Raw genomic sequence first — 24,909 nt, 5'->3', positions numbered from 1 at the left:
ACCGACTAGGTCAACCGCCGTGTATGTTCAAGCTTTTCTATTTTAACTTTTTACTTCTGCCCCACTACTGCTATCCCGAGGAGTCAGTAAGATTTTAGTTTGCAGTTTAAATACGATCAGTCTTCTTGTTGTTCATGTAACTTGTCCAGAAAAAGAACTGCATTATCTTAATGATCTTCTTTGTGGGGACAGCACACTACAGCTGGACAAAGAGTGGTCATTCTTACCAGCCAGTGACACTGAAACCCGGGCAGCGTTCCACACTGTTGCTCCTCTTTCAGTCACCCTGTCGAATCCAACTAGTTCAGACCAGTCACCACTTTGCTGCACAAAGAGAAACCTGTGGAAGTGAAATGACAACTGGAGAGCCTTCATATAAAACTGATTAAGCCTATGAATTAACAACATCTTATAGATGTGCTTTTTTTTATTGACCGATAAATGTTGGTAAAGACACCCTGGGCATGAGGTCCTCTGCAGTGTAGATAGATACATAGATGGATAGATTGATGGAGGGATGGATAGATGAGTTTTGCTTAGATTTTGGACTAAACAATTCTCTCTCTACAGTCTATTCCTTTAAGTCAAACTGCCGAGAAACTGGTTGGAACACCTCTAAAACTTATGTCCACACATTCAAGTCAAAATGGCAGTGAAACTCTGCTTCACAAGAAGTCCGGCTTTAAATGACCTTGTTTTCACGAACACTGCTTGGTGAGTATATTAGATAGGCTGCAGCCTATATGTGCAGATGAGTGAGTCACATCACCAGCATGCATCCAAACTCTCACCATCACATTCAATTGCGAAGCTTACGTCAATCAACGCACCTTCCAAGTGAAGTGTCCGAGGAGCTCCTCCCCCGTCAGGTAGAGTTACCTACAGCGTCATCGATCACTCACCTGCTCTCGCGTCGCCTCCTCAGCGACTGTCTTTCCTCAGTCGACAGCAAACGTCTGTGCGCGGCGTTGGACGGCAGCTGTGTACAGTTTACATTTGGAATTCAGCAGGTCTCCTTCAGAATACAGATTTCGTTATTTCCTGCGGAGTTAATTGTTTTTTTTTTTTCCAGCCGGCTGCAGGTTGGGATGGCAGGCTGATGATTCAGGCGCTGTCTCAACCACGCTATTACCTTGAGCCTCCAGTCCAGGAAATCACTACTGTGAGTTACTTTGATGGATACAAGATACGTTTTCGTTTGTTTGTTTGTTTATTAAACCTGATCATTAAATCCAGTCTGTAGAAATAGGCCTAAATACACGTGGCTTCACACATGACAGAAAACTTGCATAAACATGGTGTCACTTGACAAAGCTCACTACGAGTCCGTCAGTGGCTGTTTTCGGGCTTTCGATCAAACCACATGATCCTCAGCAGAGGGAGTTACTTATGCTAATTGACTTTCTCTTTTTTGAGCTTTCTAATGTTGCTCAGGTTCAGCAAAGTTGTCTTGAGTTTGAATTTAAGATGGGTAATTATGTGAGGCTGCGTGGAAGATCTGTGCACCTTGGTTATGGAATTACTTGGCATAGAAGAAAGGAGGCTGACAAGAATAGAAATATATGTTTGGGGTACATTGTTTTATACATCTGGGAATGCAGAGGCTCTTTTTTTTTTTCAACAAAAAGCTCAACATTGTTTGATCAGAGAATCTGTGTTTGCTCAATGGGCTGAGGACATATGAAGTAAACCAAAACTGAGCAGATTTAATATAAAAAAACAACAACAACACAGCACTGAGAATGATATTGTCTATAATTTATCTAACAAGCTTAGATCTCTATGTGCTCTGATGGTTTGCTGTATCAATAGAACATGAGCTTCAATTTGTTTTTTATTGTCGTTTTTACAGGCAACATCAATGCTTTGTGATAGTAATATAGGAAGATAAACATGTACTTTGTTTGGACTCAGTTAGGTGTTCACACATGAAACATAAATGAAGCGAGCACCCGAAGAAAAGTCTGCTACAAGGATGAACACCTTGAGGGACTTTCTTCACATTTGGCACAAACTTTCACTTGGACTCAAATAGGATTTGCAAAGATTTTGGTGGTCAAAGGTCACTGTCAACTCACATCTGTCCCATTTTTGTGAAAGTGATGCCATAACTGAGGTACAGAAGGGGAGATGGTGACCATATTTCACTTTTGGTCAGATATTGAAGTGGTTACATTCATCTTGGGTGTCCACTTTGAAACTGGTGATATTATAGATCTTCCCTGCTGTCAAGTTGAAGAGAATCCACATGTGTGTAGCATCAATGCATTCGAATTTGTAGATTCTTTGCAGCAACATTCATATTTCAAGCATTGTATACCGTCTTGGGGAGTTGCGGATCTTGTAATCCCATGTGGAATGGGCCGAATGTTTGGTATGAAGGGTGTTTAATTAAAATTGTAGCTCAATTATGGCTCCTATAATAGATGCTACCTTTATTTACATCTAATTGCACGCACAGCCTTGACAGAGCATTTAGCTCTGTGATGAGAGGAATGTGGTTTCATTTGAGTTTAATGGGTTTATACCTCCTGACATGCTACACATTAACAACCAAAGGAGAAACACTGACTGTGATTTGGTCTCTTTGGTGTCATTTTGTTCTGGCACAAGATTGTTGTTCTCTGCAGGGACTTGGAAGAATCAAATGAATGTTATGTGAACTTACGGGGATCATGTCGGTGAAATGTGACCTGATTTTGTCTTGTGCTGGTTCTCTGGCCCCTGATTCAAAGAATGCACCAGAATATCCAAAATAAACTTGTAGCATCATCGCCAGCTATCGTCATAATTGCAATGTGATTCAGACAAATGTCAGTATGGCTTAAAACGCATATTATCAGATAACTGTTATCTCTTATGAAACAATTAGTCAAGGTCATGGGGCAAAGTTCAGATAGCTCATATCAGAGCAAAGCTATGTTGTTGGATACATTTCATAAGATACCACTGTCTACAGTTTATATCGTTTTGTAGTGTGACAATGTGAAAAGTGTCGCACTTGTAATTAGACTGATGTGACCTCGCTGTCTGTCTGAAAAATACAAGAGGCTGCTAATGAGCATTAGACTGTACTGAGTCTGTCAGCAGTGAATCATGCAGGTCCAAATGTGTTATTGGGTGTGTGTGTGTGTGTGTGTGTGTGTGTGTGTGTGTGTGTGTGTGTGTGTGTGTGTGTGTGTGTGTGGTGTGTCTCAGAGCTGGACAGCTTATTATATGTAGATATTTATTGTGTTAAAGCTGTTATTGAGTTTTATTTACGATGAGAGATAAAATCTCTCCTGGCAGTGCTTTATAGAACACAGTTCTCATGTTGTGGCATTAAATGTGTTTCAGCCTTCATCTACTATAAATATTTTGTTTTAATTTTGTGTACGCTTGATACAGAACTTATTTATTACATATATTTATCATTTGTTAAGTGTTTCTACATTTTATTGTTTATGTTACCTTTCATATAGTGAGTTTATACACTTCCGTGTAATAATACACCGGCTAAATGATTCTTTTGTTGTGCAAAACAGGACATGAAAGTCTCTTAGAAATAACTCTGTTTGCAGAGTCCATTGGTTTTGGGTAGGGCTTCTATAAAATTGTCTGTATCTGTGCATTACCAAAGATAATACACTTTTTTTTTAATTTTTTTTATCTGATATGCATGTAACGATACTGTATGGAGATGTTGTTTAGTGTTCAAAGTTTCAAACTTTGGATGAATTTGTGAGGATTTCAATGCTTATTGTGTGTTTCAAGCTGTTTCCATGGTAGATGACAGTTTGACAAGTTTCAATCTGAAAACAACATCGTCATATGACTGATACCACAAGCTTAAAATACGAGACCGTACAAGGGAGAACTCTGCTCAGGCATGTCACAGGTCTTAGATAAATTGTTGTCACAGAAAGCGGTATGAAAATTACACGAGTCTAACCCAATTCCATAAATTGGAAAATGAAAGCAGCCGGATATCATAAATATTTGAAAAAGGGTAGAATTAAATATGAGACAGCATTTATAAGAAAGCAAAATTAGCAGCCTGCACCCTCTGCTTCTTGAGCGTAATTATTGTTCTTATTGCATGTCATTACCTCTTAATAATAGGTTGTCATAGTTCAACAATAAGCACCTTACAGTGGACTGAGTGGAGGTGTGCAGTCAGCCTCTTGCCATCAGGTTGACAACACATGACACCCAGCCTGTTCTAGTCCGACTTCACCGCCCTCCTGAAACCTGGCAGCAGGCCAGAGCCGTGGACAATAACATGGAGAGAAGATGACCAGAGAGACAAGGACAGAAAGAGGAAGTCTTACCTTTTGAGCAGACTTCACTCACTAAAGTATATACGAGTAGTTTTATTTGCTTATGGATTTTGTTGTGGTAGTTTTCAGTCAGCAGGCCGTGGTGCTACTGGTGGCCCAATGTGAATAAAATCATATTTTAACATGCATTAACGATGGCCCAGCATGTGAAAGCTGTTGTGATTTTGTTCTCTCTTCTGTGGAGATTATCTGTTTAGCGTGATTATGTTTATGATCTGCTGTGAGATAAGCAGGCATGACCGCACATACTGTCACTCTCCGTATTAACCCTGTGCATATGTAGTGTAGCGCTGCATGTTATCAAAGAAAACAGTTTTAACTTCATAGCATGTCACGAGGAAATGGCTATATGGTAAACATTTGGTTAAAAAACAGATACTGTAATGTTAATAGCTATTGTGGAAAGCACACGGTGCTACAAAGTGACACATGGTCAGTTTCCACTGTTTGGATTTCTGTTGGAGAAAACTTAAAATGCTTGCTGGTGCTGCAGCTTCCTAACCTCTCACCACCAATTAATCATACAAACTGAACCAGTTGCTCGGGTTAAATACACCTCCATTTTGTCATTAACTGTGAAAAAGTTATCAGGAGTTACATTTAATGAAGTCACCTACTCTGCTGTATTGCATTTCTTTAGGGTCTACAGCATAGTGTGATAGCATGTGCTCAGCCACGGTGTGTGCTGTAGACCTGATACATATTACATAGCATCGTCTGTACATGCCTTGACAGACAAGTCAAAGTCTGCAGGCTCAGAGGGGAAGGCGTGGGAGAGTTTGGTTCTCATTTTCTGCTCATTAATCTGTCAGATTTAGATGCAATAGTCTGTTACACGATGCTTTGTCTCCTTTGAGGCCATGCTAATTATCAAATAGTCAGCGTGGCTGGGTGTAAAAGCCTGACCAAATTAATTAATAGCAGCTATGCATATATAGTCATCAACAGAGTGGATCTAATTACACAGTGCACATCAGCCTGCTGTCTGCTATTGTGTCAGATCAGTCCCCCAACTAACAGCAGTACAGGCCCAACACCTGGCACGCCACAGGGGAAGAACAGGCTGCCTAGTAGACAATGATACAGCTTTGCATTGCGTCTGCAACCTTAATGAGGTGCCTACACCATGAACTGTATATGAGAGCTTTTCAAAGTGGAATGAAAGAAAAATGACCAAATTTTTTTTCAACAAACATTTGAACTGCTTTCTTTCAGACAAATAATGCATGTTTGTTATAGTGGAAAATGTTTCACTTCCTCCAACAGACACTTTCCTCTCAGTCTCTCTGATCCCCCTTCTCCCTGTTTCTTTATCCAGGTGGATGCCTTGAATCATGAGTGTCCTGGGACCTCAGTCGAGGGAAGCCAAGTGAGTGTCACACACACATCCCTGCTCCCTCCCCTCACATATTTACCTTTCTGTGTGTGAGCTAATCACGTTATGTTGAGTTACTGTCACAGGCACTGGAGAATCACTAACCCAGTATGTGGAAGGTGGTGTGGGTCAGGGACTTTGGGCACAGAGAGGCTCTGTTGAGAACTGTTTACTTTGCCTGAGATCCTGGCTCCAGCCTCCCTCCGTGCCCTACACCCCCTCTCTCCCTAGTCTCTCTCTCCCTTTTCCACTCTCCCTCTCTCTCCCTCCCTGGTCCATATGCTCAGAATCTCAGGCTAATCTCATCCAGTGCTGGCCAGTCTGCTCCTTATATCTCACTCCTGTTTTTTGGAGGCTTGTGTTCGTAAGAAGTTGCAGTGAGGGAGTTTCGGAGGGTTTGTGACACCGACATCCAGAGGTGCAGGGGAGAAGATGAAGGGCTTGCGGCATAACTTCATCTCTTCATCTTGTCATTGCAGTGGAGTCGCCAGATCGGACAGCAAGATCAGCGCCAAGGCCCTCTACGGTAAGGAGCTTCATTGAAGTGTGCCGAGGTGTTTTTGTCATAGAGATTTTTATTGTTGGTTCGTTTTCAAGACATTCAGTTTACATCCCTTTAAAATTGAATTATACCTGCCCTTATTTCTGTAGCATGAGTCAATACAAACTGTTCACAGTTCACAGCTAATAGTTAGGACGTTGTACACTCTCACTTGTCAAGGAATAGTTTTATAGAAATGCGCTCACTCATCAAATAAGTCTATCCATTCTGTACTTAAAGGCGGTCCATATTTTACATATATTTTATTGTCTAAAATTCCAATAAAAAGAGCTAAATTTAACACGAAATGTTGCTGTTTAGAGTAAGAGTAACTTGCATTGTTGTCCATAAACTATTAGAAATACATAAAAGAGCCTCATTGTTGCTCTTGGTGACATATGACTTAATTATGTTGAAGGGCACTGTGATTTATTTGAACTCATAAATACCATATTGCTGCTCTAAATACTCAGTGCATCAAATGTGTATAAATCTGCTCGATGCCAAATAAATAGAATATTTACTCTTACTTGCATTTACTTTTTTACTTTTAATACACGTTTCTTGTCTCACTATTTAGAGAATGAAATAATATACTTTTGACTCTTGTTTTCAAGGATTTACAGCTTTAAATAAGCAAATCATGAAATGATTATTACCTCCTGCCTTCTCCTCCAATAGCTTAAGAATTGTTCATAGTGAAGCTGCATGGATTGGCGCTGTCACTGACACAAAAATCACAACATAATTCAATTTGCTATGCAAACAAAATTGTCAGGAAATTCAGAGATCTCACTCGGTGTCATGTTGCTGCATCCGTGTGGCCTCGCAAAACTATCACAGTCCTATCCCCAGAACACACGCGCACACTGATAAGAGGGGGGCAAGGTCCTGCTGTAGAGCTCCATCAAGCTCAGCCTGCTGACACCTCTGTCAGACACTGAGGGTCATGGGAAGGAAGCTGTGCTCCTGAAGGGAACTTGAGTTTCCAGCTCTGTGTCAGGCCTGCGTTGCATGCTGGGAGTAGCTGTCAGATGCATCAGCCGTTTTGTGTGTGTGTGTGTCTGCACTTAGTCATGTTCTTGTGTGTGCAGATTTATTAATGTTGTCTGACCTTCAGTCTTCTCTGCATACTTTGAATTGAGGGATGTGCTTGTGTTATTCTAATACTCCATTTATATCTGCATTGTCAAGGCTGCATCGCTGCTCATCACTGCTGTGAAACTCGGTAATACAGCAATGGCATGATGTGACTTTTTTTTTTTTTTTTTTTTAAAAAGCTGCTGCATACTTGTGTTAGGGTGTGTTTGTGTGTATGTGTGGGAGGGACTGAAATACACTATGTTACAGTGGAGGGTGTGCCTGTTTTTAATGTGTGGTTGGAACAGGGTGGGGATGCCCATGTCTTGCAGATGAATAAAAGGCACATTGAAAAGTGGAAAGGAAAAGGCAGACTCTGCCCCGCTCTCACCTCCGGTCCTCCCCTCATTGCCTCAGAAATGAGCTCACTGGTCGCTGCCAGTACCTCCCTCCACACTGCCAACAGAGAGAAACATTTTACCATGTATCCTAGACCCAGATAGAAACCCACACCAAGGTATAACAGGACAACCGGCTTCCCTACATGGCTGCACTGCTCCAAATTTAGAACTACAAGTGGCAAATGGCAGATGACGGTATCGTCGGGATGCAAGACGTTGCCAAACCATCTTACTGTGCACCTTGTTGTCTGAAACACTTTTGAGCGATAAATCATCCAAATATCCACAGGATGCACCCACTCGTGTGATCGTTGTGAAATATCCCGCTGTACTGTACGTGTGATGAGCCTGTGCTGTTTTCCATTGACTTACCTCATCTTGTGTGGCAGATGGTCACCACAACCTTCTCACTGCAGGGCGACAGCAGCATGCCTGTCCTTCATAACATGATAGGCAAGAGAGTAGACAACATTGTGCACCATGCATAACAGTGGTGGATATTTGGATAGATATAGGCCCAATCCTTGCTGAATCAACATTAACAACAGTAGAACCATCTCCCATATGCAAACCCCCACATCAATCACTGCAGACAAGTGATGCAAATGATGCACAGGTCCTCCCACCTGATCTGTTATCAGCAGCTTGGGGGTAGAGCAGAAAGAGGCCACATCAGACTCATCATCACTGGACCTCAGACCATCACGCGGCTCTTCTCTTTGAGGAGCATGTCTCTGTCAGGTAAAATGTTTTTGGGGTGAGACTGAATCAACAGGTGGAAATTCTAACAGAGCGACGTTGATCTCTTCCTGCTCTGTAGTTTTTCTTGAATGTTTGTGTTTGCATTGAATTCAGTTGAATCCAGAACTTCTAGTGTCTGTGTCTGTCTGAAGGGAATCAGGCTACGAGATAACTTAGTGTGATAATTTCAGGGGACATATGGTCAAATCTTGTTGACACAGCAGCACAATTCGATATGTAAATGGTTTCTTGCAGTTAAATGAAAACAGGTGAGCTTGTGCCAACACAAGTGCTTATTGTTAAGTAAATAGCAGGTTGGGTGGATTCAGTATTTATAATACATGCTTTTCGTTCTTATCTTTTATTTTGTATTGTCTATATTTACTGTGTCTTTATTAATCAAACTAAAGTACCAAAAATGTAACTAGTTTTATTACATTGAATCAAACGTTGTTACTTTTGTTGGCTTTGGGTGGACTCGGGTCAAATATCAAACCTCAGTTTGTTTCAGTGGTACATTATTGGGACTGTGATTGATCAGGACCATGTATAGGTTTGATAATCGGCCAGGGAGCCATGTTTATCACTGGTCATTGACTCTCGAGAGCTCTGAGCATCTGCCCATCTGCCTGCTAAGTGGCTCTTATTGCAAGCTGTCGCAGGACTGTGAATTGATTGGCATAAATGTCAGTCATTAATAAGTCATGGGGCAAGCTCAACTTTCAGAATGACACCTGACGCTTGTGTTTCACCTCAGGGGAGCCAAGCAGGAAGGAATCAGCAAAGAGGAAATGGCAGGATCAGGAAAAACAAATGCTTGCGTCATTCAGACTCTGACACTGGCTGCATGGATATGAAGTATAGGGATGACTTGATATCAATAAGGGGAAATCAAATATTGAAATGTACTTTGGAGCCTTGATACATTTTGCTAAGTGCTGCGCAAACAGTGCTTCTTTTATGTTCCAGTCATCATAAAGCACATTAAGCAAAATGTTTCTGTATGAATTGAAAACCTGTTGAAACTGAATGTTGTTTCGGGGGACCAAAAGATACCTGATATGAGATCTGGCAGTGTAATTTATAGGAACATGTTCTCATTCAAATGTAATTGTTACCTGCAGACTATTCACCTGGTAAATAGGTCAGTGAGCACACTGGCACACTCATTTAACATTGGCTAGTTTAAAAACAATGGCCTCAGCCAACAACACACGCAATGCTATGAACAATGCTATTTTGAGCTCCAGTGTTTGGGTGTGGTTGTGACTAGAGATGTCATTCAAGCTTTAAATGGCTCACTGCATTTTACACTTTATTGGTTTAAATCATATGTTATATCTTTTACTGGTTTAAATGTTTTAAGGCTTGTTAAAAAGTCTCCAGGTTTAAAGCTGCTGGAAAATAATATATATATTTTTTATCTTTAAAGTATTTTAAATGAAAGTACAAAAACTATGTGACACTGTGATAAACGTATGTGGAATTAGCACCAAAATCTGCTGCCTCCATTGCATTTACAGAGCTTTGTAGTGAGTTTCAGCTTGTTGTTCACTGAAGTTTCTCTTACACACCTTGTTTTGGAGTTTCAGAGATGGACAGATGATCATATGGTTCTGTGACAGGCTCTCGTATGTCTGACCAGGCCAGGCCAGTTTTGGAGGTGGAAACCAGTTGTGGTTGCTATCATGATCTTGAAACTTGAAGCGTATGTTAGTGAATTGGAAAACATGAATATTACCATATAAATTCTGGATTTTTCAATGAGGAAGAAGAATCAGATGTCATAGTAAGAATGCAAAACTAGTGTATTGAAAAAACATGCTGTGGCCAAATGCATTAGATTTTCAGGTTTCGTAGGGTATCTTTGGACTTTACAAAACACGTTTGGGCTTCTAAATCTAGAATTCATACCCTAATTATGTCAAAATTTTACACACGTCTAATAAGAGAAAATTTTGAAGTGTTGACATTTTATATCCAAAAGGTCAATGTCCTTGTGACATCAAAATGACTTGCAAAAATGCAAAAACACTTTTCTGTCCATATTGTACATCATAACTCAGGAACAGAAGGGGAGATTGTGACCATATTTCATATTAGGTTAAATACTGAACTGGTGACACTAATTTTGGGTGTCCACCTTGAAACTCTGCTGATTGTATAGATCTTCTGTGCTTGTCGGGATTGAAGATGTGTGTGAATCATAAACATTTCAGAATTTGTAGCTTCTGTCTGAAGGGGATCTTTGCCTTGCTGTCTATTGTGTGGACACATCTGTTATAATCATTGTTCGTCCTGATAAAATAAATAGTTTAACATGTCACTTAATTTCAGCTGCCTCACTACTATACAAGTTGAAGGTGTAGCGGCTGTTAACAGCATTTTACAATTAAAGTAAAATGCCACAGATGAGGAAGTGCGTAGTGCTGTCATTGATCTTTGAACCTGCAGTAAATCCGAGCTGCAATCTGATTGCTGCACTTGTTCTGCTGAGCTTTTATGCCATTTTGGCCAACATTATTACAATGTGGAGCGTGGCAAATTAAAACACAGACTCATTCATATGAGATTTAATAATTAACTTCTCAGGTCTGTTTCCATTTCCCTCATCATCTGGCAGGAGATTTTTGGTATTTAACCACTATTTATTAGAGGTAGTTTCTCTGCCTCATTAAAAATACCGCATACCAACAAAATCAATAATCTCAGTAAACATGTAAATATAGGGGTCAATACCTAACCATATAGTTGACTCCGGGATCAACAGTTGCACTGTTAAAAAAAAAAAAAAAAACATGCACCCATTACTGATGCTTATCACTTCCTTATTGCCCTGTCTGTCTTTTTAGCTCGTACTCAGTATTTACTTTAAAGCTATTGTGTCTCCTGAAATGTACAACATGTGGACTTTAGGTCAGTGTTACTGGTGATGTTTTTATAGAAAGATATGCAGTAGAATTACAGGTAGGACTGACAAGATTTTTTTGTCTTCCCATCAACAGAGCAGCGGAAAAAATACTCCAACTCCAATTTTATCATGCATGAGACATCGCAGTATCATGTCGAGGTAAAGTCTTCACTGTTTCTTTGTTTTTGTAGTTTTGATTTAAGTTAATGAGTTTTAAAAACCTTTAGAAATAAATAAAAAAAATATGGCTAAATAAGGATAAAAACTGTATTTGTTTGATGGTTTTAAAACTGGGAGGTAGACGGATCATTGTGAGAGTTACTTTAACATGCCTTACCTTTAGTTGTTATTTAGGTCCAAAAGCATTTTAGTACACATTAATGTGAAATACAGAGTTGTTCAATAGTTTTTTTTTTTTTTTAAGAAACTAAACTATGTTTATCTATCCCAAACATATTCAGTTCTCTATTGGTAGTACAATTTGTCATTGTTATGTGGTACTACAGTTTTGATGAACTTTTTCATATAATTCACTGGAGAGATTATTTTGTTAGAAATGCATGTGCTAGCCGTTCGTATGCCTGGAGACAGGAACGATAAATAGAGGCACTGTAGATACCATAAAATGAACACACTAAAAATAGGATAAATATCACATTTTAAACTGTTTATACAAATGAGCAATGAATCTAATATTTGGGGTGTCCTGACAGCCCAGTAGTTTTAAATGCCACTGTGTCCCCTTTGAGTCCATCCGAGGACCTTTGTTCTGTGTCATTCATGTCTTTCCTCTCACACTTAATGGTAAAATACCCCAATAATCTAACAATATAATAAAAGGCTTAAAAAAAAAGAAGAAGAAAATATTTTACTATTCTATAAATGTACAGGTTTATAATGTTTAAAAAGTCAGTGAACCTCAGGTGAAAAACAAGATGTAATGGTGTATTGTTCTTTTACTCGGCTATAAAAGCTGGCACGCAAGTTAATCTCTTGAATGTGTTTCATTTACTGGAACTCTGTTGCAATAAAACAACCAGGCCTCTGATTGCAGCAGTAGGGAGCTTATGGTAGGAAGACTGAGAAGGAGAGACCTGCTTCATTTCAGGGATGGTTCTGAACTATGTCCCGCGTCTGTGTAGATAGGATTTCTCTTAATGCCTCCCTTAATGCCTTATCACACATGGGCAGGCAATCACAGATAACAACCATGCTGGCAGCGGTCACATGCATGAAAGTGACAGTTTTTTTTATTGGCTAAAACAAGACAGAAACTCAAGCAGCTAAAAAACATTGTCAGCTTAAGGCACTGCGACACATGTATGTTCATAAAGACTGGAAATGGAGAAACAGCTCATCTGGTTCCCTGATTAACACATTATGCTGAACTTAATCTTTTATAAATAAAGTGTAAAAATGACACAATGTGGTACCGGCTATTTCTTGGCTGGGCACAGTAACTTCCTGGAGTCTTGTCATTGTGAGGTTCACACTCAACACGTTACTGCTCCCAGCCAAGAAAAATGCTGTCACATGCTGTTCCTCGTAAATACACAATTTGTTGTTTTTAAAGCTTTTTTGGGGGGATAATTAGCAAACACTCGAAAGGCTGTTAGGCAAAATGTGCCCGTTTAAACAGACCTATGCCTACTGTTGATGGTACATGCTAAGCTAAACTAACTTGCTCAATTGTGTCATGTAACTCAACAAATAAGCACAATAGGCGTATTCCCACATAAGAATATAAGTAGGTCCAGAATGTCTGAATATTACTTTAATATAGCCAAGTAAAAAGTATAATAAAAATGTATTTTTCAAATTACGACTACTTTCCAAAGTACACCTTTTCTACTGTATACTCCATACCGCTGCTGTTTTTAGTTCACTCCAGGTCATAGTAACCAACCACTGTCTCCTCCTCAGCATCTCTCCACATTCATTATGGACAAGACAGAGTCCATCATCACAGTGGATGATGCAATCAAGAAATTGGTTCTTTTGGACTCAAAAGATAAAATCTGGACCCAGGAGATGCTCCTGCAGGTCACTGACAAGGCGGTCAGGCTGCTGGACTGTGAGACGCAGGTACGACTCCACACATCCGTCCACACATCATTGCATTATGTTAACAGGCAATTGATCTTTCTGTACAACCAACATTTGTGTCAAATATTTGCTGCTAAATTTAACATGTCAAAGTCACTTAACTAGTCACTGGTGTAATTTGAAATATCAGGACATGTAACATTAAGCGTCTAGGGTGCTATTGAGCTGCGTTATGTGAATGTATTTGGTGCAAAAACACAAGCCATTCTTTTTTTTAATCTTGGTCCCCAACAAGGATCCCAAGAAACACAATCTAAGCCACAACTCTTCGAGACAAAGTGCCTCAACTCTCACTTCCACCTGACACAGGTGCCAGTGTGCAGGTGCAGGGGCATGAAGCAACGTACGAGTGGAACAAACACTATTTTTCCTAGAGATAAATTTGACTTGCAGTAAATGAAGCCCAGTTCAGTCTATAGATTGAAAAAAGTACACAAGTTCTCAATATGCCAAAATATTCCTTTAATTATGTTTTCTCACTCGTACATATCCTTTAAAAAAGTGCTTGTTGCATCATTTTATCTTAATGCTTGGATGCTGTCTCCATTCCTCTGTGTTTGTCCTGCAGGAGGAGTTGGAGAACTTCCCTCTCCCCACCATCCACCTGTGTCAGGCGGTGCTGAACCAGACACGTTACCCCTCCATGCTGCTGTTCGTGTGTCAGGACAAGGAGCAGCACAAACCCGACATCCACTTCTTCCACTGTGACGAGGTGGAGGTGGGTCTCAGCTCGAATGTTACAGGCTTGGCACAGTCTGCGTCCTTTACTGTCTTTGCTTTTTGTTTTATGTCATTCATAAATCCAAACTTGTGCTGTTGGAGCATTGGGTCAGATTTGCAACCTTGAACAGAGACATTTGCTTAAAGGAGGATGTATCCCTGACAGGATATAACACTATCTTACAGCGGTCATATGCATGAAAGTGACAATTTTTTTTATTGGCTAAAACAAGACAGAAACTCAAGCAGCTAAAAAACATTGTCAAATTGTGGTGATTGTTCAGAATCACCACAACAAGGTTCAAATAAATAATTTACAAGAAACTACTGGACCATAAGCATTTACTGGAGTGAGGATGTGAATATAATGGCCTTTGGCTTATCACATGCATTGCCTTTGTCTTAACTGGAGTAATATAGTAAATTAAACTTAGTGGTGGCGTGACATCTGATGAGGGTACAATAAAATTGCTGCATTCAGAATCGCAAGTGCTTGAGAATTTGACCATCAATTAGCTGTAGGCTGCTACTAACTACAATGTACTTTTATTCAATAAAGATTATTTAAGAGCAGGCATCAAAGGTTGCTTCACAACTCACTATACATGAACAAATTTTTTTAAAGAAATACAAATCTTTATTGTAAGTCCCGCCTGCAGCCTGTTTTAGATACAGTTTATAAAGTTTCTAACACCTGCAGGGAGGGAGTCACAACTGGCAGCAGAAACTTAATCACACTGCTCATCAAGTTTGCTTCAGCCTCAGCTCTGTGGCATAGATATTCAAAGATAAAAAGACAGAATATCATAAAGAGAAAATAAACCACTAATCACCATCATCAACATTGGAATCCAGCTATTGTGTTGTCAAGGAAGACTTCCCCTCTCCAAATAGATTTAATATACTCTTTAAATTTGTATGACAGTCACAATAGGATGTAGGGAAACAAGGTAGGAAGGAAAGCTCACTGTGTAATGGCCCAGAGTGAAATTACATGGTGATATAAACTAAATTACTGTTCACATGTTCAGTATGTTAAGTTTAACTTTGTGTGTCCTTCCTCACTCTGTCCAGGCTGAGTTGGTTCATGCAGATGTAGATAGTGCCATTGGAGACAACAAGCATGGGAAGAAAATGAGGCTTCAGACTCTGAAGTGAGATGAGTGCTGCCGACAGACAGACACACACACACACACACACACACACACACACACACACACACCCTCTGATGGATTAAGCAGCTACTCAGTTGGGAATGTAAGGAATTTTTGTGTTAGCATTGGAAGAAAAATTCTCCTTTTTCCTCTTTATCTTCTACTAACACTGTTCTCTCCATTAGAAAACCTGCAAAAATGACACTTACTGGTATCACTGTCACAGTTCCTTAACCCTCTCCACCATTTCAATTATACTGTTCAGCAAAACATGTTTAATGAACAATATTATATTACTATATATTAGTAGTTAGTTAGCTAATGTAATGTCAGAGTTCTGAAAGTCTTCATGTCTCCTCCTCCTTCAGGGTGAACCAGGAGAAAATGAAGCGTCACAGAGAGACCATCCTCCCACCCTCGGCCCCTAAGGGCCCCCCACCTGTCGCAAAGGGACGAGTGGCAGCCCCAAACACACAGGGTGAGAATACACATACTGTACATGCACTCAAAAGAACATGCACTGTTCACTGTTTATTATGGATATGCTCTTTCAGTAGTTACATTTATATATCTTGAGTTGTTTTGTGTTTGGACATAGACAGGCGAGCTACTGGACAAAATGACACAGAATCACATGAAAAACTGGCCCAGCGCATTGAAAAGGATGTGGTGAGTAATCTGTCATCACATTACACGGCTCCTCTCATGTCTACTAATGCTGCATTCCTCATGCTAAACGGCAGGATTTGTTCTCCTCAGCAAATCCTCAATTGTGCCCTGGATGACATTGAGATCTTTGTGGCGCGGCTGCAAAAGGCAGCGGAGGCCTTTTCTCAGCTCAACCAGCGCAACAAGAGTAAGAAGAATAAGAAGAAAGGACCAGCAGGTCTGTCTCCCTTTCTTCTGATGTGGTGGCACGAATGCAGTGACAATATTTGCATATTGCTCACTTTGCCATGTTTGTGTCTCTTTGTGTCCTGTGGCCTGGGACTCTCATCCAGTAATGTATGTGGTAGTGGTGGCCAGTTTGGGGTCCTGTTAAGTAATACAGTGTGCAATTCTCACACTATGGTAATATTATTACTTAGTAGTCAATCTTCCAGAGTGCTGATCTGATGTACTATCCACACATTTGGTGATTTTGATTTATTAATATTAATGTTTTTCTGTTTGAATATTTTTAAAGTCAAAATACTACCATACCAAAACATAGCAAAATTCTGTTTAATTTTGCATGGACTATGAAATGAAGTACAGGTTACATGAGTTAAAATAATTTCCCCTTGTCATTATTGTGTAAAAGTAATAATATTACTGTAAATGTTGCGGAGTCATATTTTACCACCTAAAGCTGGCGGTGGTATGATGCTGTGTTTTTATGTCAACACACCTCATTCTCTGTGCAGTGAAACATACCGTACATGTAACATGTGATGCTAAAAAAGGAATGTGTTTGTGTGGTCCTGGTCAGGGACAAACACACCTGCCATAAGTGTTATATGTTGACAAATCATTTGGCAATAACAATGTAAAAGTGGCAGAAGTATGTGTTGTCCCTGACAGATAATGAATTCTCAATGTAGAGAATCTGTTTCTCAACTTCGGGGTCAGGGTCCCATGTGCTCACTCGATGAGCTTTAGATTTTTTTAGACTGATGTATTGATTCATATGTTTTTGAATATTTCTCATTTTAAACTCTACCTAACAATGGTTCTTGGGATCAGAAGAATTTGGGGACCTTTTGAGTCACAGATTGAGAATCACTGCTGTGGCACACTTTTTCTTACTCTCTGGCCATGGTGAACTTTTTTTTGTGAAGCTGTATCAATATAATAATCTTGAAGGTTTTCAATTCAATGAAAATCTGTTAAGTCACTATCTACGTGCAGAACGAGGTAACACAATGGTCACTGAGCCTGTGGCCCGCTAATAAAAGTCCTTACATTTGCAGTATGAATTGAACAAGTTGGGTGTGTGTTGCGACATTCCCAGGAAAAATCACAAGCGGTGCTCAGTTAGTGACGCATTTTCAATCATGCAGCAGTGGTTGTTCTGTCAGAGAGGGTAGCCAGTGCTAACATAGCAGGCTTGATCTTCAACTGGCAACCATAGACTGTATATCAAAGGGGACGTAGCTACCAGGTCTGAAAAATTACACCAATGCGAACGTGCCTTAAACTGCAATACTGCTGAATGCCACTAGGGGTTTGCTCCACAAAGGCTCCGGCTCCATTGACTCCCATTCAACATCTCATGAAATACAAAGTCAATATATTTTTTTCCACGTGTCAATATGATGTAATTTGCTAAATCAACCCTGCCTGATTTGTTTTCTGGTAGTCTATTTGAAAATAATTCCATAATTGATTAGATATTAGGCCTTAAAGGTATATTTTGGGGTGTATCTGTTTTAATTGACAGGCCCGGGGTAAAGTTAAGTTTCTGCTATCGGTGGGCGGGTCGTAGTATCCTTGGTTTCCCCATCAGATCATGTTGGACCCACCGCTCGCTCCTCCCTAGCTCGTCCAAATATGGTTACTTCTGACCTCATAAAAACAACATGGCGATGGCCAAAACGCCGAACTCGAGGTTTCATAACGGAGTGATGTGTCAGTGAGTGATGTCTCGGCCAGTTGTCACTTACGGCCAACTGACTGATGTCACACAGGCGACATGGTTTGAATCTCTGGGAAGTGAAGTCCAACAAAAACAGCTGCAGTACTGCTTGTCGCCATAGGTGCCGCCAAACAGAAAGAAACAAAGATCTTCAAGATTGTTACTTTCACAATATTTGTATTGCTGTCCTTTATTTTGCTGGAGACGTAAACCAAATTATAAACATTTAGGTTTATGGCTTTGAACCCTGGCCAGAGACGGAAACCTGTGCCCCATCTGTGATATGTCTGTCTGGTAACTCTGGAGTCTGTGTGTGGTCATTGTTGCTCTGGTTGTTTACAGAGGGCATGCTGACCCTGCGAGCCAAGCCCCCCTCTGAAGCAGAGTTCATTGATAGCCTGCAGAAACTGAAGCTGGCCTTCAACCTCTTGGTGAGATATCACAGCTCCTAACCTTCCTCATTCATCAGCTGCTCTCTCTTCATCACATTCTCACTGCTGTATCTGTCACTGCGCCCCCTGCAGGCCAAGCTGAAGAAACACATACAGAACCCGAGTGCTTCTGAGCTGGTTCATTTCCTCTTCGGCCCTTTGGAGCTGGTAAGAGCTAAAAATCTGTCTGATCTTTGGGAGGTTTATGTGGATAGAGGATGCCAACATTTTAAACACATGGTAATTTTTCTGAATGTCATCTGCATAAATCCCTATTGCACTAAATAAGTCCTCCATGTCACTGTATACCTAAATATTGACAGCCCACAGGCTTATAGGATGAGAATACACAAGCCTATTTAAATCCACAGAATAAGAACAGTTCAACACTTGCATTTTTGCCATCAGGCATTATTGCTTTTACACTGATTGTTTTTATTTTTTTCTTGCACCACACCTTCTGTTGCTCTGATAAACTCTCACCAGACTGGAGCGACGTGGCTTTCCACCCTAAGATAGGTGCAGCCGCACTTATATAATGCTGGTTTCCCAAGCTGCAGTGTTCAGCCACACCTTCGATACTGCTGGGTAGAAATACAGAGCTGTGACCTGGCTGTGCATAGATATTGCATGGACTCTGGACACGTTGGATTTACTTGATCTAGTTGTGATAAAGCCAGAGCAGTAATATTTGAAATTAAATCAACAATCAGCCTCAGCATACAGTAGCTCCAGATGCATCTGTGCTCTGCTACTGTGGAAATAAAATGCTTTAAGTCCATATTTTAGAGGATTTAAAAGACATTTTGTCATATTATATCCCGTCTGTTTAACTGTTTTCTTAATGGATGTTGTTTATAGCTCTTTAGTTATTGCTTTAATGCCTTCTAAAAAAGACTGTTTTGATAAACAGCTGAAATATAACGTTCACTTTAATTTCCTCAGACAAAATTGAGCAAGATATTGCACCTCAATAGTTTTTGAGCGCCAAAATGTGTTGTTTGGAGCATCAAGCATCAAAAAACAATCCAGCTTCAAAACTGGTATTGAATGCTTCGTCATTTAGTCGTAGCTTCTTGAACTAAATGAAGAAATCAAAAACATGTTGACTGTAAAGTTTATTAAGACAAAATTTGGATTATACTAGTTGTGTTCCCAACATCACTCTTTCAGTTTGTCTCAGCTGTAAACTTATAAATGTGTCCGCAGGTGCTGCAGAGCTTTGGGAGTCCTGAACTGACGCGTTCAGTCATCTCTCCTCATCTGTCTAAAGACACTGTTGAATTCCTGCGGGGACACCTCACTCCCAAAGAGATGACCATCTTTGAGCTGCTCGGGGATGGATGGACCAAACCCAGGTACATTGTTACTGCTGGCTGTCTGCAAAGATTGGAGCTAAAGGGCTGCCTTCTGACCATCCCTTCCCTCCCCCTCCCCCTGCAGAGCAGAGTGGCCCAGAGATCAGTGCGCTCCTCCTTACTACCCAAAGTTTCGGAACGGCTGGGAGCCGCCGGCAGAGCTCTTCAGGACGGCCCCGTGGGAAACTGAGGGACCCTCCGGACCTCTTGGGGCCCCAATCAGCCCTGATTATAGGAAACACTCAGCCGATGATGTAAGGGCTTTTTTAGACACTATCTGTGAATGTAATGACCAAAACATTTAAGAATGTAACTTTATCAGTAAATGTTTTTGTCTGTTGTTTTAGTTTTACGGAACTCACTCCTCAAACTCATCAAATGGGTAAGTAATGAAGTCCTTCACACACTTTTCTGTGTCTGACACCAAAATATGTTAAACTGTGATACCATGTGTCCTAACAGGTCTTACAATGGGATGCCCCAAACTCGCAAATATGCCAAAATTCGCTACCACTTTGTAGCACGGAATGCCAACGAGCTGTCAGTGCTGCAGGACGAAATCCTCGAGGTCGTAAAGTCATATTTTCTAACTTCTCGTGAAGATTTGAACCAATTTTCGATTAAAATGTTGCATCTGACAGAGATGATCCTGCTATGAAGTTTAACATCTTAACTTGCTATAAGTCGCCTGTAATTACATCCTCAACTGTAAAACATGTCCAGTGTCACTGTGAGCAGTGAAACAGTTCCAGCTGTGTGCAGGTCCACAGTGTGGGCTGGACAAGACTTGAACTTGTCTCACACTTTTCAGTGCTGTGAAGTGAAATATGAAATGTGCGTTACAGGTGATTGAGGATGACAAACAGTGGTGGAAACTACGGAATCGCAGCGGGCAAGCTGGCTATGTCCCGTTTAACATCCTGGACGTTGTGAAGGTGGACGAGTCGGATGTCTTCTACAACCAGGTGACCTACTTGCAGTATATACTGTACATCTGTGGGGATGTAAAATTGTCATAAACATTTCTGCTTTGGTTTTATTCTAAATCATTTAACTTGACTGGTTAAGCTTAGGGTCCTCTGCTATTTCTTACCATGAGAAAGAAACAGAGGTACATTGTACTCAAAAGAGCTAGTCTGTTAAGCTTATCTTTTTTATTTTTTCATTAAAAAAAAAACAAAACAAAAAAACCTGCACACAAGTTTTAGATACATGATAATTACTTTTTGTTCAGATACCAGTCACCGGACCAGAATTCAATGCAGCCACAGGACATATGACTCTCTTTCAGAATTGTGTACAGACTGGGTGTGTCTCTTTTACTTTGACTCATTTTGGTACAGTTGGAATCTTTATGAGGCATGTTGTCAGGAGGTGTCAGGATGAAGGCAGTCACTAACTGTAGAGGGCTGAGAGAAGGGTCAAGGTATCTCTAGCACTGCTCAGGGATAATTTTCTTCATCAAAGTCGCTGCTTCCAGGTTAAAAGTGCGAAGAATGATTAGAGCACAGGCAACAGATAACACTTTCTTTCCAGTGTGTAGGTGTCAAGATAAAGTAATCGGACTGTACCGTATGCTCAAGTAATATGTTTAATGTTTTAAATACATAAATGTTACTAAATAAAACTAAAGACATTTTTGTTTTTCGGGACATATTTGGAAATGTATTATCAAAATCTTAGGTCAGTGCAGCTTTGTGTACAACCTCTCTGTGTTTCCTACACATCATAAAACATTTATATGCAGCCTCATTAAATAAGTGCATTCCTGTAGACGTGTGTTTGTAGGTTCATCAACACCCTGCAGCAGCTGGAGATACTTTTCCATATGTAACAGACACACATATTTTTCCTTTGGCTTCTTGGCAAAAATGTATCGACCAGAATGACATCAAAGACAAACCGGTTTTTGAGATAACACTCGCTGTGGTTGCTTTCTCATAAAGTGTGTTTGGGGTCTCTGTGTGTGCAGCAAGGCTACAGGACGTCACCACCCGGGTCGCTGAGCCAAGGAGACAGCTTCAACAAGGGTCGACCTAAAGACAAAAGTGAGTGAACACAACAAATTAGATAAATTCAGATGCAGAAGTAACAGAAAAATAAGCTCTTGTTCTGATGTCTGCTTCCACCATGTTTCTGTGCTGCAGTGATGGATGAGGTAAACAGTGAGCTATTGATGATGATCACTGCTAACAAAAGCCAGCCGCCCACCAGGAAGTTTCGTGTGGAGCGACCGTCCGGCAGCCATGTACCGCTCACCTTTGACTCAAAACCTGAGCAGGTGACCGCATGGCTCAGTGCAAAAGGTTTCGCAAAACAGTAAGTCAACCACAACATTCATCCATCCGCCAAACCAAAATACCTCTCCACATCCAAAAGAGTAACACCCCATGAACGTCTTGTTTTTGCTGACCTCCTTGCTACTTTCAGTGTTTTCTAAAAGTGAAAAGGAACATCTGTAATTAATCGCACCAATATACCTCAGTTGCATTAAATGTCCCATTGAGCCAGTCGTCACATCACACGTCTGCTGAAACACACACCTCAAAGAAATCCAGTTGTTATTGATGACACGTCTTCATGCCACGACATGTCACAGTGCAATAAAACCTGTCCCATTTGGACCTGCTGTGTTTTAGCAGCAACAGTGCACTCCCTACTAAACATTCTACATTAAGAATTACTTTAAATGTATTTTTGATAATATGTAAATATTTTGTCTGGATGTTTTTTCTGCAGGACTGTTGAATGTTTGGGGATCCTGACTGGAGCACAACTGTTTTCCCTGAACAAAGAGGAGCTGAAGGCGGTGTGTGGAGATGAAGGTGGTCGTGTCTATTGTCAGGCCACCGTGCAGAAAGCACAGCTCGAGGTCGGTCACACCATCTGTCTGTGTACACAAACTGCCTACACACCTGTTTCATTAATGATTAGACGGAAAAAAAGAAAAAAGAAAAAAACAATATATAAATAAATAAATGTTTGTTTGGAGACATTTTGAGAGCTTTTTTTTTATAGATAATGTGTGACTAATCCTCCGCTTTCTCAACTTCCAGTATTTATCTGGGCATGTTAAGACAAGTGGAAATACTCAACTATATAAAAGCTGGTGTCATTTCAGACTCTGATTGAGTCACACTTCATAATTAATACTGTATTAGTCCAAAAAGTTGGTTTGTGCTTTTTGAAATCAGGTCAGCCCTAACTAGAAAGGATTTGTCAATTTAACAATTCCCCGTATGGATAACACAACAAACTGTTTCACAGAATAAATGCTGACAACAAAGTGTAATATAAGTGAAAATATAAAGTTTGTGACCCACTTAAACTAGAAAAAATATTTATTAGCTGTCTATAAGCAACTTTTTTTTTATGTTGGGAGAATCTGAAGCACACAGAAAGAGAGCACCACTGAGCAAAGATACACTGGTACAGAAGAAATAAAGAGTAAACTAAAGTGAGGCAATAAGACTTAACTTTGACAAGGCAGTGAGGTATAGAGCAGAATTAAGGCAACAACAAGAAGTCCCACAAAGACAAATGTTTTGGATCTTTCAATCAAATGTAAAAGGAAAAAAGCCTCAGCTTTGCTAAGGAATTACAGGTCCCATGTATTTTGTATCATTACTTTACTGTTTATCTGTCACATGTTCATACATCAAACATGTAGAGACTTGTTAACCTACTACTTGACCAATGAGCTAACTGTGATATTAATGCAATACATACAAACTTTTTTTTATTTTTTATTATGGAGTTTGACCAATTCCTTGACAGTCCACAGGATCTATTACTTTGTTTTCCTCAGGTTTTTTTTTAAACATGTACTGCATAAGCATCAACTAAATGCTATTCAGATTTGTGTACAAACAGGTTTTACTTTGATTTATTAAAACAAACAAAAAAGCCAGTGGGATTTTTTTTGTTTGTTTGTTTAATGATACATACTTTACATACTTTAGTCTAAAGAGCTTTTAAACCTTTTATTGTTCTCAGAAGAAATTAGCATTCCCTAACCCATTGGATGTCTCTGCCTATGCAAATTTAAGTCTACCTCTTGGCCTCTGTCTTAACTCTTTTCTGTCTACACTTTATAAAGGAGAATAGTATTATTAGAGGGAACAAGAAGATTTAAAGAGACATCGATGTTGTTTCCTTTTTATAGAAGTCCAGTGGAGACTCTGAGCTGCAGGAGATCATGAAGCGGAGGCAGGAAAGGATCGACTCCGGCAGCACAGACTGAACCTGGTGACCGACATGACCCATCCAGATGTTCTCCTCCCGCACCGCCTCCCATGTGCAGCAGCTTCTCAAATCAATCTACTGTTAATTATGACCTGCAGTAGAAAATTCTGAAATATTGTATACATTTTTAATTGTATATTTATTTTGTATTATGCAATGTGTATGTAGTCAAGTGTTTTATCTAATTACGTTGATTTTGTTCTTAATGTCTCATCAAATTGTGTCGTTTAAGAGAGTTGCTGAAAAGAGGAACATATGAATATATGTAGTTTGGTGTGTGTGTGTGTGCGCGCGCGCGAGCGAGCGAGCGCATGTGTATGCATGACGTGCATGTAACGTACATATTTGTACGAGCAGTGCGGTCAATGTTTATGCTCATTGTTAATATTGCAGCTGTTTACTAAATTACTTTGTGAAAACGTAGATTTTAGATGTTTCTAAATCAGTGCCAGAATGTTTGACACATTTTCTGATATTTAGCCAATTATTTTCTTATTACCGTTTACAGGAGCAATAAATAATAAAACCTGTTACTTCTAGCAGGTATCAGAAGTAGTCTCATGCTGATCAGCAGTAAATATTTATACACATAATCTTTCTGTTTATTTTCAGATTTCAGACATTCTGGCAAGCTTACCAAGCAATAATTCTGCATGAAATCACTGTCAGTAACAATTCTTGTGTTTTTAGCAGCATGGTATTTTGCAGTTTAAACTGCACAGACAGGTAAAATAAGGAGAATATGCAGAAATATGTTGTTCTGGAGGAATAATTAAATGAAGATTTAGAGGAAAACATTCCAGGGGTTGTAAATATTTTGGGGCACAGTGTTTAAAAAGACAGTAATTAAAAAAATAAACTTGTTCAATATTTTACAACATGACTGTTTTTGTGCACGATTCTTGTGTTT

The 24,909-nt window shown here is 39.9% G+C and overlaps 1 protein-coding gene across 3 annotated transcripts; it reads left to right on the top strand.

Annotated features, from left to right (window-relative positions):
- Window positions 1-974: 974 nt before the first annotated feature.
- On the top strand, window positions 975-24,882 carry eps8l2 (EPS8 signaling adaptor L2). 3 transcript variants are annotated; one of them, XM_069163684.1, is made up of 21 exons: window positions 975-1,162; window positions 5,638-5,688; window positions 6,174-6,220; window positions 11,463-11,527; window positions 13,292-13,453; window positions 14,043-14,192; window positions 15,269-15,348; window positions 15,717-15,826; window positions 15,947-16,017; window positions 16,108-16,234; window positions 18,308-18,396; window positions 18,490-18,564; window positions 19,606-19,754; window positions 19,840-20,008; window positions 20,102-20,136; window positions 20,217-20,322; window positions 20,600-20,719; window positions 21,727-21,802; window positions 21,902-22,073; window positions 22,494-22,626; window positions 23,920-24,882. In XM_069163684.1, exons 2-21 carry the CDS (start codon window positions 5,654-5,656, stop codon window positions 23,995-23,997), a joined length of 2,049 nt encoding a protein of 682 aa, XP_069019785.1. In that variant the 5' UTR covers window positions 975-1,162; window positions 5,638-5,653; the 3' UTR covers window positions 23,998-24,882. The 3 variants fall into 3 exon arrangements, with proteins under 3 accessions (XP_069019785.1, XP_069019786.1, XP_069019784.1); XM_069163685.1 differs by lacking the exons at window positions 975-1,162; window positions 5,638-5,688 and having other exon boundaries at window positions 5,971-6,220; window positions 16,108-16,204; XM_069163683.1 differs by lacking the exons at window positions 975-1,162; window positions 5,638-5,688 and having other exon boundaries at window positions 5,972-6,220.
- Window positions 24,883-24,909: the final 27 nt, after the last annotated feature.

Source organism: Embiotoca jacksoni, unplaced genomic scaffold, assembly GCF_022577435.1.
Source record: "Embiotoca jacksoni isolate LCO1_2020_lvr unplaced genomic scaffold, fEmbJac1.0.p SCAF_3, whole genome shotgun sequence".
NCBI classification, from domain to species: Eukaryota; Metazoa; Chordata; class Actinopteri; family Embiotocidae; genus Embiotoca; species Embiotoca jacksoni.
Note: the sequence above shows the minus strand (reverse complement) of the source record. Positions and strands in the feature narration are given on the sequence as shown.